The following is a 14160-nucleotide window of genomic DNA, read 5'->3' on the forward strand; positions in this document are numbered from 1 at the left end:
GTTTGCATGAAACTTACAAATATATCTGAGTAATTCTAGGATTTTATTCTATTCTAAAAGTTTATAATATATATAGTCAGCATCTGTGAAAAAAGGGAAACATTAGAAACTTTATTTAAATGTTTGCATAAAAGGAAATATAGTAAAAAAGTCTTGGCCGGGAGTGGTGGCTCACGCCTGTAATCCCAGCACTTTGGGAGGCCGAGGTGGGCGGATCACGAGGTCAGGAGATCAAGACCATCCTGGCTAACACGGTGAAACCCTGTCTCTAATAAAAATACAAAAAATTAGCCGGGCGTGGTGGCGGGCGCCTGTAGTCCCAGCTACTTGGGAGGCTGAGGCAGGAGAATGGCATGAACCCAGGAGGCGGAGCTTGCAGTGAGCCGAGATAGCACCACTGCACTCCAGCCTGGGTGACAGAGCGAGACTCTGTCTCAAAAAAAAAAAAAAAAAAAAAAGTCTTGACCTGATTTTAATTTTGAAAATAATGTTAGTGTGCCTAAAAAATACTTTATCAGATTGTTCAAATAATGACGTGTAAGCATAATAACAACAGAAACTCCAGATACTTTTAAAATATATTTTTGTACAGAAGAGATTTCTGTACAAATAATTGTGAAGATTTTTCCACTAACTTCACACATTGTCCCACTGTGCCATGACCTTCATCTCTACTCTTCCAAGATAGAATCACTACTTCTGTTCCCCAAAGAGCACTCAGCTGAGAGCATCCTATACTACCAATAAATTCTCCTTATGATCAATATCACAAACCTCTGATTTAATAATCTGGCTGATGATGTGTTCAAAGAGTAGACTCCAGGTGCAGTATACCTTTGCTTGGCATCACACCAGATTAGGTCTGTTCCTTTCTCTGTATTTTCTATTGGATACCCATCATCACAGTTGATTTCACTTTGCTGTTATTCTTACTGAATGTTGAAACAGACTCCAAATGGGCATCTTATACTGATGCCTAAACTGAATGCTTATATGCATTACTTTGGCCTCAAAGAAGGCTTTCATGTTTTTTGCTATTTACTATAAACAGTATGGAATTTTGGCACCTATAAAAGCAATTATTACCTGCTGGTCAGTGACAACTCAAAATACTTTATCTCAACATTTCCATTTTACACAGTAGCATCCACTTTATCTTGTCTTGTCTCTTTCCTTATACTGAAGGTTCCTTCATTAACTAGATGTCTTCAAAATACTCCTCTAGCTAATACTTTTCTAGACACTTTTGGAGTGAATTGCACATGTAGCTGAAACAGCAGAAGGACGAACATAACTACATTTTTTAGTTTTAATCATGGGGCCTTTACCCATTCTTGAATGCAGGCTGGGATCACTTTGGAGCACTGATATAATCTGAAAAAACAGCAATCATGTAGTTTTTTTTTTAGAAGGAGTCTCGCTTTGTCACCCAGGTTGGAGTGCAGTGGCATGATCTCAGCTCACTGCAACCTCCGCCTCCCGGATTCAAGCAACTCTCCTGCCTCAGCCTCCCAAATAGCTGGGATTACAGGCACCTGCCACTACACCCAGCTAATTTTTGTATTTTTAGTAGAGACGGGACTTCACCATGTTGGCCAGGCTGGTCTCGAACTCCTGACCTCAGGCAATCTGCCCACCTCGGCCTCCCAAAGTGCTAGGATTACAGGTGTGAGCCACTGCACCCGGCCTCATGTAGTTTTTAAAACTAACTCTGGGATTAAAGAAGTATGTAAACAACTTCTATGTTTTTTTAAAGACTATGTTTTTTTAAAGATTTATAGGAGCGTTGTGACCTGACCAGGACAAAGAAGTTTGCAACCTCCTCAGACCCTTGCTCATGCCCAGATATCTGTGGTCATCAGACACTTCTTGATTTCAACCCCCTTCTTTTCTCCCTGCCCTTAACGTAAAAAGAGCCTACAATGTGTACCGAGTTAAGATGGCACTTTAGGATGCTGGATCACCATCTTCATGTTTTCTAGCTCTTTGAATAAACCTGCTTTTCCTCCCATCAACTCTCACTTCCAGTGTTCGGCTTTTGACCAGACAGCAGCCAAATCTGGGTTTGCTTACACATAATTAATTCTATTTTTCTATTTCCTTTTTATATTTTAATGTGTAGCTATCCATTCTAATTGTTTCTTTTTTTTTTTTAAGACACAGTTTTGCTCTTGTCTCCCAGGCTGGAGTGCAATGTGATCTTGGTTCACCGCAACCTCTGCCTCCTGAGTTCAAGCGATTCTCCTGCTTCAGCCTCCCGAGTAGCTGGGATTACAGGCGTGTGCCACCATACCGGCTAATTTTTTTTTTTTGTATTTTTAGTAGTGACGGAGTTTCACCATGTTGGCCAAGCTGGTCTCGCACTCCTGACCTCAGGTGATCCACCCGCCTCGGCCTCTCAAAGTGTTGGGATTACAGCATGAGCCACCGTGCCCGGCCTGTTTCTATTTTTAAGTGTTCAATAGAATTTTTTTCTTCATTGTAATTTTGTATGTACCTGTTTTCAGAATATGTGCATGAATAGATAGGTATGTGAAGGTATTCCTATAGACGGAGACCTAGGTGACAAATCCCCATTGAAGTTCAGAACCAGGAGAAGGTGTATATTTCCTGTGGACAGATCTTTTTATAGATCTATTTCTATAACAAGGCCTGTGCAATTCATCAGTTTCTTTTCTTTGTGTCAGTTTCCATGAGGCATAGAGTCAAGTTTTGCTTCTTTTAGCAAAAGTTTCCTGGAAAAGAGATGATTTTTCTCTCCCCTTAATCACCTGGTCCTTGTCTTTATATTTTTGTTTTAGCACTTTTGGGTACAGCATACCTTTGTTTTGGAAACAAATCAGCTCAAATATATTTTAGAAGTTGGAGTATGAGTTTTCATTTTAAAAGCTACGTTGTTAACTTCAGTTTAAATCATGAGGCTTTTCCCCCCATTGACCTACCTTGAAATGGAAATGGAGTTGTTCTAATTAAATAAAAAGCTACTAGGGAGGTGACTACAGAGACTGAATGGCTAGGAAGAGAGGGGTACACCAGAAGGCCACAAAGGACAGAGTAGACATAAAGAAAGAAGAACATACCACTTTTGCTTACAGTACTGAGGGAAATACTAGACACAGAGGAACAGAAGCTGTATAAACACGGACCTCGACAGAGCTGCCAGGAAAAAAGAGAAAAGCATTTTTGTCCAAAGTTTCTAGGTGAGATGTGATTTACAGTTGGAGACAAGCATTCCTTCACCACCTTCCTGAACTTTCAGATCCATTGTTTGTTCTTTTTATTTCACTCCCAGATTTATGATTTTCCCCATTCTATCAAGTCATCTCTCCTGAGTACTTAATTCCTGTCACCCCTCAAATAGCCTAAAACGATACTACCTCCACGAGGAATCCTATCTATGGCAATTCATTTTCTCCCATATAACTTGGTCAACCATTTCTTTAGCTACAATGGAGAGTTAAAAATCAGGATGGAAGAAGAAGGAAAAAACAAAAAGAAGCAAGATGGGAAATGCAATTAGAAAAAACAGATTCATGCAACACACTTCATGGTTTGTGAGTCGTATTAACAGTGCCAGGCCATTTAAGGAAAACAAAGGAAATGCATATTCAGTGGGTGGCTACCATGTATGAAGCACTACTGGGAGACTAATTCAAGTTCTGCCCCTCAATTTTTCTGTAGAGAACACATCTAACTCCTGGAGGGGAGCAAGGGTGATGAGATGTCCAGGTAGAGTATGGAGGTATGGATTCTAGGAACTAGGCCAGGAAGCAACACTTGGCTTTCAACCAGTTGATTTTTAGCCACCCAAAAAGTACCGAGAAGACTGAATGCCCACATTTTGTGTGCAGCCTTACAGAACATGCTGTACACATCCCAGATGTCACGGATAACTTGCTTGTGGGGTGGGTGGTTGAGTTTTATCTGAATTCTGCACATCTGCAGGAGGCCCAGCCTCCGTAAAGGCAGTCTTGGTGGTAAATAGCCATGACTAGTCTTGGGGTTCATCGTGAGTATAGTGCAGAGACCCCCTCAACTGTGGACTCCACGTCGCAGCCTCGGGGTTGTGAGGTCCTCAGCCAGGGATGGCGGAGGGTGGCAGCAAACCCTCATGGGAATGCCACCCAGTGTTTAATGGGACTCACATAGTCTAGAAAACCAAGGGTTCATGTGGACTGTGGAAAGTATCTAGGTTCTCATAATCTTTTTCTATAGATTTTCCCCCAGCCTGACCTCTGCTTTGGGGCACGAGGTGGCGTGCACAGGAGAGAGAACAGATCAGCACCATGGTGCTGATGCAGTGATTTCTGCAGCAAGAAAAGGGCCTCTTTCCTGTCCTCTGGCATTGGGAGTGAAAGGGACTTTCTGTCCACTGATAGCGCGTGTGCACCAAGGAGCGCTCACCTGCTCATTCATGATTGTGGAGAGTTCGCTGAGCATGTCCTTGTAGTGGGACCTCAGTTCTTCCTGGTACTCCAGCTGGTCCTCTTTGATGAGGCGCTCATTCACGTCAAGGGCCTGCCCACATGCATCTGCAAATTGCCTTTAGCAACAGCATTAAACAAATTAAAAACCAGCCCTCGGAAGTGGCATTGAGTTCAGTGACTGTGAGTTCAGAGTCAGGCTGCTGACGGACTCTGCCACCTCAGTGAGTTTTGGTTTGATGGATTCTTGGGGGATTGAGGACTCCCTGTCTGAGGAAGTTCAAGGAAGAACATCCCAGCAAGGAGAAGCTTACCTGAAGATCTCCTTCAAAAGCTTTACTTGGTTGTCAGGGTACTTCTTTGCATTGGTTTCTTCAAGAAAAGCTCGTGCATAGGCCATTGGCCCGGCATTAACCTGTTGAGAAGAAAATTGGTGAAGGATGATCTACCTTCTGCATGGAGCCTTTTCCACAGTTGGAAGGAGTAGCAACTGTGCACCAATGGTGTGGTACACCAATCTCACACCCTGCCTTCTAGTCCACTCACTTGTATACCTGACTTAGCTGCTGTCCTCCAACTTGTTAATAAAGCATGAGTCTGGGCTCTACCTTTCACTAACAAACTTCCCAAACTTCAGTCCTTTGCCAGCCCCTTCACATTTTTTTTTTTTTTTTTGCCATATCTGTACATTGCTTGAATTGCTATTTTTTTTTCTTTGTTAGAGACAGGGTCTCACTCTGTTGCCCAGGCTAGAGTGCAGTGGCATGATTACTGCAGCTTCAAACTACTGGGCTCAAGCAATCCTCTTGCCTCAGCCTCTCAAGTAGCTGGGACGGCAGGTGTTTGCTACCATGCCTGGTTAATTTTTTAAAAAAAGTTTTTGTAGAGATGGGGGAAGGGGGGCAGTCTCATTACATTGTCCCGGCTAGTCTGGAACTCTTGGCCTCAGGCAATCCATCCACCTCGGCCTCCCAAAGTTCTGGGATTACAGGCATGAACCACCCGCCGAATCTGCTGTTTCCTTAACAGCTTTTAAAACTACACTCACTTCTATTAACTCCAATATATTTATTTAAATTGAACGTTTGTGAAATCAAATGTTTGAAGTGCTAGTTTTTTTTCTATTAACACTCAAATAAACACATACTATTATGAAGGGATAATCCACAGTGGTAGTGGTGTGGGCACTGCCCTAGAATCACTGTTTCACTGGGTTCCATTTGATGGTCTGGCTTAGATTCTGGCTCAAGGAGGCGTTTATCAGATTTGCTGAATGAATGCACAGTGCTGGGTTCAATTCATGCTCATGCACACGGATGGCCTCACTTGTGCAGGAGTCCATATCCCTTAGTGCATAGAAGCTTTTAATGTGGCTGTCAGGCTTGGGAAGGGAAAAGGTAAAAGAAGAAGGAAGCTGACTTCAGGGGCCTGTGACCAGCAGGCATGGCCAGTGTGGCAGATGCAGTCACTGGTACTGGGTGTACCATCTTTTGCTTCTGCAGATCCAATCTCCATTTCCCTCCACTCAGCTATGTGCCTAGGGAAGTCATCCTGTATGGGATAGGACAATGGCTCTCTTGCTTTCTGGCCTTCTCAGCCCATGGGGGACACAGACAAGGGAGGTAGGGAAGGGGACAGTGTGGTCAGTGTCAGGATCCAATATAGTGTCACAGTCAGTGTCACAGTCCAATATAGCTGTGCAGGGTGCTACTACTGATCATCTTTTATTTTAAAATTTAATACTTTATTCATTATAAATACTTAGCATCAATTTATTAATATAATAAATAAAAATTAATGCCTTACTCCTGAGTTACTTGGGGCTCCCTTTAATTTTGTGCCCAAGGTGAGTGCCTTACTCACCTCACCTGCCTGGCCCTGGTCAGAGTACTAAGCCCCAGGGCTTCCTCCTTGCAGAAGCCTCCCTATCGCTAGCTGAAGCCACTCCTATCTACTTGTCTGTCATCAGACGGACCTCTCAGCTCCTCTGTCTGCGTCCACTAACCCTCCTCTCCTTGCATCTTCAGGTCTAGGGTGGTCACACCGCCTGAGTGCTGCCAGTCCCTCTGCCAGCCTTTTCTGGCTTTCCCAAATGCCTCACACACTTTTGGGAACAGTTTATTTACTCTATCCTCCTCAATCACTAACTGAGCATGCCATCTCCCTCCTGTCACAATTCTGCCAGACAGATAAACATGCATGCACCTTTTATGAACTAGTAGTAATCATTCTTTTTTGGATCTGTTTCAGAACACTTTTTAAGGCTCTTAATGACAGATATGTACAACAATGTGGTGTTTCTTCATTAGTTAATTCATTTGCTAGTATACAGATATAGAACACAGTTATCCATAGAAGATGGGATAGCAAGGTGGAGGAAGAATACATTTTATTTTGGCTAAACTTAAGAAAGGCCTGTCTACAGGTGTTGAGTAACATCAGTGCACATTGACAACTAGAAGCCATTTTAAAGACCCAGATAAAGGTGTTCTATTCTCACAAACAGAAAAATGTTTCTTCTGTTCTTTGTAAACAAAGCTCCCAGGGCATTTTACACCCGGTTTCATTGGCCATGTGCATCTCAGGCCTGGGCAATGCTTACTCACCTTCACGCTGACACTTCCTTGCAGTTTGAGCTGCAGTCTGATCATGTCCACTTCTTCCATTGTGCAAAGCTGATTAAGCTCAGAAACCTTCTTGGACATCTCGTCAATCGCCACTTCAATTGGATTCAGTTCTGTGCTCGACTGGCTAATGACTTGTATTCTCTTCTTCACATAGGGGAACAGGTGACTCGCTGTACAAAAGCCATACAAAGGGATTTCAAGGTTGAGGATTAGTGAAGAGTCAAGGGTTTCCCTGAAGGACCAGGGATCATGTATCATTTCACGGCACATGGCACCTTCCACTCTGCATGCTTTTCATGCATGGGAGTTACTTTTTCTGCTAGGCGCCATCCTGTCTAATACCTCTTAGCTTTTGCCCAAGCTCCTTTGACCTGTGTGCTCTTCCGCCTTCACTGCTAACAGGCCCTCATTCTCAGGGCTGTTTTAGGCCTTTAGAATTCTTTTCTTTTTTCTTTCTTTCTTTCTTTTTTTTTTTTTGAGATGAGTCTCGCTCTGTCGCCAGGCTGGAGTGCAGTGGCGCAACCTCGGCTCACTGCAATCTCCACCTTCTGGGTTCAAGTGATTCTCCTGCATCAGCCTCCCGAGTAGCTGGGACTACAGGTGCGTGCCACCATGCTCAGCTAATTTTTGTATTTTTAGTAGAGACGGGGTTTCACCATGTTGGCCAGGATGGTCTTGATCTCTTGACCTCATGACCTCATGATCCGCCTGCCTATGTCTCCCATGTGCTGGGATTACAGGCGTGAGCCACCGCACCCGGCCAGCCTTTAGAATTTCTAAACACTGAAAAGATTAAAGCTTCCACAGCAACTTGTAATTCAAGTAAAAACTACACTAACCCACAATACAGAATACCTAAATATATACCAAGTAGTATATATTGATATAGCTTTGTTGTGGCTTTTTTTATTTCAAAAGTTTTGGATACATTTACTGAAGGCAGATGCTTGTCACAGTTTAGACTTCAGTGCTACTGATAGGCTGTAGCCTAATCCAGGATGGCCCAGCTTTCAAAGCGGGTTACTGATCATTTCCTCCAGAATGCCCTTGCTCACCTTCCCTGCAGCCAGCCTTAGGAGCCCCCACTGGGTGCTCTTGTTTCATTTCTCCTGCTCCGCTCACCTGAAATTCTTGCCTTACTTGGCTGTTTCCCCTACCAGACTGTGAGCACCTTGAGGGCAAGAATCATGTTTCATTTGCATTGCCAGTACCCCGAACAGTGCCCAGCCCCTAGCAAGGCCTCATTAAATGTGTGTTGAGGAAATGAAAGGATGACTAGCTCACAGCATAGATCTAGAGAGCACATGGAGGGATATTGGAGACCGACATCTGCATTCATTTTACAGATGAAGAATCTGAATCCCAGAGTGGTTTACAATCTTGCCCCAAAGCACACGATGAGAGCTATTAACCCTGAAGCAATTGAAGGTAGACTCAGAGAGGAAAGTTCAGAGTGTCTTGTGCCTTTCCCAAGGCACTGACCCCATGACCATTCACACTTACAACCTTAAGGGAACAGGTATGCAAAGCAACTCTTTTGACAATTTGTCCTCTGGTTGACTTCTATTAATGGAGAATAAAGAGATGGAAATCTCTTCTTGGCAAACATTTCCCAGTTAGCCCATGTTGGGTACTTCTCTGCAGGACTGAAATAACTCTTGATTCCTACTGATCCAGCCCTATAAAGGGGCCTGTGCTGGAACAGGTGCCACATGTGTGGCCCGGCTGCCTGCACCTACTTGTCAGGATCGTCCGCCGCTTGCACTGCTCTGCCACTCCACCATGCTTCTTGCCCGACAGCGTGAAGGGCGTCTCAAAGACAAAGCGGTTGATGTTGTGGTGCATTTCGAAATCTGTCTTCCGGTCTTCGATTTCCTTTTCCTCAAAGAATGGCGTGACATAGGTCACCTGGATGTAGGCATATTTGGGGTCCAAATCCTTGGGGTTTACCTGTGTTAACAGATTACGGGCAAAGTGAGTGGTGTGCCCTGGAGTGCTCCTGAAAGCGGGAAGCTCCCATTCCCTCAGCTTGCATTCAGAGAAGGCTGTGCCTCTCCCCTTGGAGAAAAATGGGCAGTCATATCATTTCAGAGCTGGGCAGGATCACAGAGAGAGTAAAGGCTGGACTGCTGCTGAGCAGCCAGGTCTGTAGAGGTGGAATTGGAGCCAGCATACCAAGTAGCTGAGGCTCTTCCAGACGTGCCTGGCTGTGGCATGTTATTTAGTCTTTTATTTTCTCTCTTCTCTGTAATGAATGTTCAATCGCCTTTGTCTGGAATGCAAACTTCTTTTATTTTTCATTTTATTTATTGTTATTGTTATTATTTTATTTTATTTTATTTTATTTTTTTTTTGAGACAGGGTCTTGCTCTGTCTCCTAGGCTGGAGTGCAGTGGCACGATCTCGGCTCACTGCAACCTCCGCCTCCTGGGTTCAAGTGATTTTCCTGCCTCAGCTTCTCTAGTAGCTGAGATTACAGGCATGTGCCACCGCGCCTAGCTAATATTTGTAGTTTTAGTAGAGAGAGGGTTATGCTCTGTTGTCCAGGCTGGTCTCAAACTCCTGGCCTCAAGAGATCTGTCCTCTTGGCCTCCCAAAGTGCTAGGATTACAGCCATGGGCCACTGCACCCAGCCCTAGAATGCAAGCTTCTTGAGAGTAATTCAAATGAAAACTTTAAAAAAATATCTTTTGGTCCCTCTATGATTTTACCCACGTATCTAGACTGGGGCCACTGGCTTTGGGCTTGTGCCGAGGAGGGAGGTTCCTTGTTTAATTTAGCATAGCTGATGAGCCTATTACATGATTGCAAAATTTTATAGTTTTAATGTCAGGTTCCTTCTCTTATCTGTAACAAGTCATCCCATGCATTTTTGTTTTTTAAACAAAGTGCTTTGGTGAGTGAGTTTGACAAATAGCAAGGAAGACAGGCTGGGGGTACCAAGAAAATCCAGGAAATCGCACTTGCTCTCCTTTGGAGTTGGAAGAGATGGAGTTCTCAGCTTCTTTTCTAATGAAACCTCAAAGAATTTTAAAACTTCTTCCAATTTTCTCCATCTGTCTACCCATCTACCGCCTATCCAGTCCCAGAGATTTGAGGGACCTCCTGAATTTATTTGTAATGCTACTACTAATTACACTGTAAGGTGAGTATAACTGTAACCATTTTACATCAAAAATAGAGGTTTAGAGTGACCAGCTAATTTCTCTAAGATCATCAGCTCATAAGTGGTGGGATGGTAGAATGAAGACTCAAGTTGTTCTGATGCCAAATTTAGCATTTTCTCATTCCCCCCACGCTGCCCCAGGGACTCTGTGTATACTTTCTACTTAGGAGAGCCACTAACACAGTAGTTCCAGCTGCCTGCCTTTCTGGGGAAGGTGACTATAGCCATCAAGCTAAAAAGGAGAATGATGAACACATTCACAAAATTTCTGCCCAGACTCAGGGATTTCATGCCCAGATGCCTCCAAACTTAAGCTTGTAAAGGAGGTCAGAAAAAAAAAAGAGCTCTTCTGTAGCCCAGTAGAACTGTATGCCATTGGGCACAAACCATCTTTTCCAGCTCCATCTTCTGCCACTCTTCTCTCCAACCTGTGTTTCAAAGACCTGCCATTCTCTAAACATATCTCCCTCTTTCATTCCTCCCCATCATTGCATGTGCTGGGCTTCTCAGCATGCCCTTTGCTTCCAGAAAATTAACTCAAACATCATCCCTTCTGTGTAATGCTGCCCAACTAAGAATGAGCTGTTAAGGGAGGTCTCTGCCCTGAGCTTTCCTTGTACAACTTGGACTTTGACTCTCTGGTGACACTTTATTGTAATCTATTTAATTGGCTGTTTGCACAGGTCCTTCTCTTCTTAGCCTCATGTGAACTGTGAGCTCCAGAAGGAAGAGACCCTGTGCGCCTCATCTCTCAGTTCTGGGCTTGGCATTCAGTAGGCATTTGATAGAGGTTGGCTAACTGAACAACAGTGTGTAAGAAGATGCTGAGTAATCTAAAAGAAGAGGTAAGTATTTGCTTTCTGGAGCCAAGAGGAGGGTAACCGAATGTTCAAAGGTTAATGTAATGTAACTGGCAAGTCGGCCTCTGTTATAGGGGACAGCTTTCAAAATTGGTATGGCTAGCGTGATGGTTAATATTAAATGTCAACCTGATTGGATTGAAGGATGCGAAGTATTGTTCCTGGGTGTGTCCGTGAGGGTGTTGCTAAAGGAGATTAACATTTGAGTCAGTGAACTGGGAGAGGCAGACCCTCCCTCAATCTGGGTGGGCACCATCAAATCAGCTGCCAGTACAGCTAGGATAAAAGCAGGCAGAGGAATGTGGAAGGACTAGACTGGCTAAGACCCTGGCCTCCATCTTTCTCCTGTGCTGGATGCTTCCTGCCTTCTAACATCAGACTCCAAGTTCTTCAGCTTTTGGACTCTTGGACTTACACCAGTGATCTGCCAGGGGCTCTCGGGCCTTCAGCCACAGATTGAAGGCTGCGCTGTCAACTTGCCTACTTTTGATGTTTTGGGACACAAGACTGGTTTCCTTGCTCCTCAGCTTGCAGACGGCCTACTGTGGGACTTCACCCTGTGATCGTGTGAGTCAATACTCCTTAATAAACTCCCTTTCATATATACATCTATTCTATTAGTCCTGTTCCTCTAGAGAACCCTGACTAATATGCCTAGGAAGACTTCCTTAACTGAATAAATATTTTCAACTTACTGTTTTCTCCAATTCCACCACTGAGCCCAATTACTTTCAGGCTTTGATTGCTATTCAAATGCAAATAACCAATGGAGACGTAGAGAATTTACTAAGCTCTTTTTAAAAGTTACCCAACTAAACACATATAATGTTTTTGACCCTCCTCCCCTCAAATTACCAACCAATAGGCAAACAAGCAAAACACCTAAAATCGTTTTGGTAGTTTACTTTGCATTATCAGGCAGAAAATGAAAACTTAATGTAGTTAAAGAATAAAAAACTCAGTCAATTCTTAGCACTTGCATGAATACTGATTTTCCTCTACCTTGTTGGAATCCTGGATTATCTTCACATTGTCTGCTCCAAATTTATCTGCATAGAGCTTGAGTAATCTTTGGGAAATCTCAGACAGACCTGTCAGCTTAGGCTCTTTATAAATATACTCTTTACCTTCTTCTTCTTCAAAAAAGCCCTATGGAACATAATGAACCACCAATTTTATTAGAGAATGCTAATCATAAATCAAAAGCAAAACAAAAAGCCATTTACTTAAAAAACATACACAGTTTTTGGTTGTCATCTAATCCATTGTTAACACCCTATAAAATTCAAAATCGGAGAAGAAAACACAGTGAGGAAATAAAATATCATCTTATAATCAGACATTAATGTAAATATTTCCTAGCCAGGCCAAAGAAACTCATGAAATATCTTACAAATATTATTTTCTCTATTTGTAGAACTCAACGGTACTACCTACTTGCATATATTTTGGGGGAAGAACGCCCTCTTGTGGCAGCTTGGGGTAGAACACGAAATATGGAGCAATTTTTGGCAGCATTCAAAGAGCAGTCAGTATCATTTTTACTAAGATCTATAAGTCTTTGAAACTAACATAGGAAATGGTGTATGGCATGTAAAGCTATTTAAATGGGCTGATATGAATCCCACATAATCTTAGATGAAAAATCACAACACTTTATATAGTTGTCTTAACAGAAATTACATGTGTTATGCTCCCAAGTACTGCGATTTAAAAAATAACTTTACATCAACATGACTTCAGGGACCTCCTGAAACTTAGCTATATGTAACTTAATCATGCAATTCACCTTACTAAGAGATCTTTTACATTCTTGAAAAGGAAGACATTATAGGATTAAAAATAGCAACCATATCATCATTTTTATTCCACAAGAGCAAGTAGGTTTTAGCCTCTATTAATTTATTTGTCTGGTTTGAAGCAGGGGGAAGGGAAGATTCTATTAGCTGAAGATAACTAAGTGAAGCAATCTTTATAATTCCTTCTCTTTGAAGAGACACTGAAGCATCTTTCCTGTGGAATACATGTGGCCTCAGAATACTAGATTAAGTTCGGAGTTAAGAACCCAAGGATATCTGGTTTCTTTTTTTTTTTTTTTTGGCAGAGTCTTGCTCTGTTGCCCAGGCTGGAGTGCAGAGGTGTGATCTTGGCTCACTGCAACCTCCGCCTCCTGGGTTCCAGCGATTCTCCTGCTTTGGCCTCCCAAGTAGCTGGGACTACAGATGTGTGCCACCACGCCTGGCTAATTTTTGTATTTTTAATTAAAATGGGGTTTTGCCATGTTGGCCAGGCTGCTCTCGAACTCTTCACCTCAGATGATCCACCCACCTCGGCCTCCTAAAGTGCTGGGATTACAGGCTATATCTGGTTTCTTCTGATTGTAGAGTTGACCCATAAGGAAATGCCTTTTGAGGTTTGGGTGAAGACACTGGACGTCAAAAGGAAACTTAGCCATATTAAAAAATCATTTTTGACTATTTAAAAATATTAATTATATGTTAAAAAAAGCATAGGCAAAGTGTTCCAGTGCTATTATTTTTTCATGGTTAATGTGAGACAATCTAAGAATATTGACTAAACTCACATCTGTATGATGCTTTATACTTCAAAAGCACTTTCATGCATGTAAATGGGATCATCTTTAACAGGGTAATTTGTATTCTAAGTGGGCTGTAGCTGTACCTTTGCGGAAGCCAATGAACAAGGTCTACTCTATAGCAGAATTCTTGCCAATCAGGTAATCGTCTGCTTCCTTGCACATCTCCCTAATTGACTTTGGGCTTTCTAAAGGCGGGAAGTGTGTCTTCAACATTGCATGCCCAGTGTTTAGCACAATGCCTGGTCTTTAGGAGGAGGTCACTCTATTTGTTGAACAAGCAGATGAATGAAAGAGTTCTTAAAGGGCACACATCTTAAAAAGGCGTATGTGTACCAGGCATAACTGGAAAATAGTCCATGGCTTTAAATAAAGATGCTTTTATTGAACAATTTCTTTGAGAAATGTTTAAGACAAAATACAAGTAATTATAAGTGCCTTGACCCCAAGCTGCTACAAAGTGTCGTATGATGTTGAAAGATTGAAA

At 42.7% G+C, this 14160-nt stretch overlaps 1 protein-coding gene across 14 annotated transcripts in view; it reads right to left on the reverse strand.

The window, feature by feature from the left end:
• DOCK10 (dedicator of cytokinesis 10) overlaps nucleotides 1-14160 on the reverse strand; it is a 277997-nt gene that overhangs the window by 1008 nt on the left and 262829 nt on the right. For 9 of the 14 annotated variants that reach the window (XM_055290801.2, XM_063645746.1, XM_063645741.1 and 6 more), the window contains 5 exons: nucleotides 12080-12226; nucleotides 8791-9001; nucleotides 7031-7221; nucleotides 4739-4839; nucleotides 4405-4543 (listed from right to left, as the gene is read on the reverse strand). In XM_055290801.2, coding sequence (XP_055146776.1) covers nucleotides 4405-4543; nucleotides 4739-4839; nucleotides 7031-7221; nucleotides 8791-9001; nucleotides 12080-12226 — 789 coding nt within the window. Of the gene's footprint in view, nucleotides 1-3080; nucleotides 3157-4404; nucleotides 4544-4738; nucleotides 4840-7030; nucleotides 7222-8790; nucleotides 9002-12079; nucleotides 12227-14160 lie in introns of all 14 variants that reach the window. The other 5 variants (XM_063645740.1, XM_055290800.2, XM_063645738.1 and 2 more) reach the window with 1 other exon arrangement.

Source organism: Symphalangus syndactylus, chromosome 8 (genome assembly GCF_028878055.3).
Source record: "Symphalangus syndactylus isolate Jambi chromosome 8, NHGRI_mSymSyn1-v2.1_pri, whole genome shotgun sequence".
Taxonomy (NCBI): domain Eukaryota; kingdom Metazoa; phylum Chordata; class Mammalia; order Primates; family Hylobatidae; genus Symphalangus; species Symphalangus syndactylus.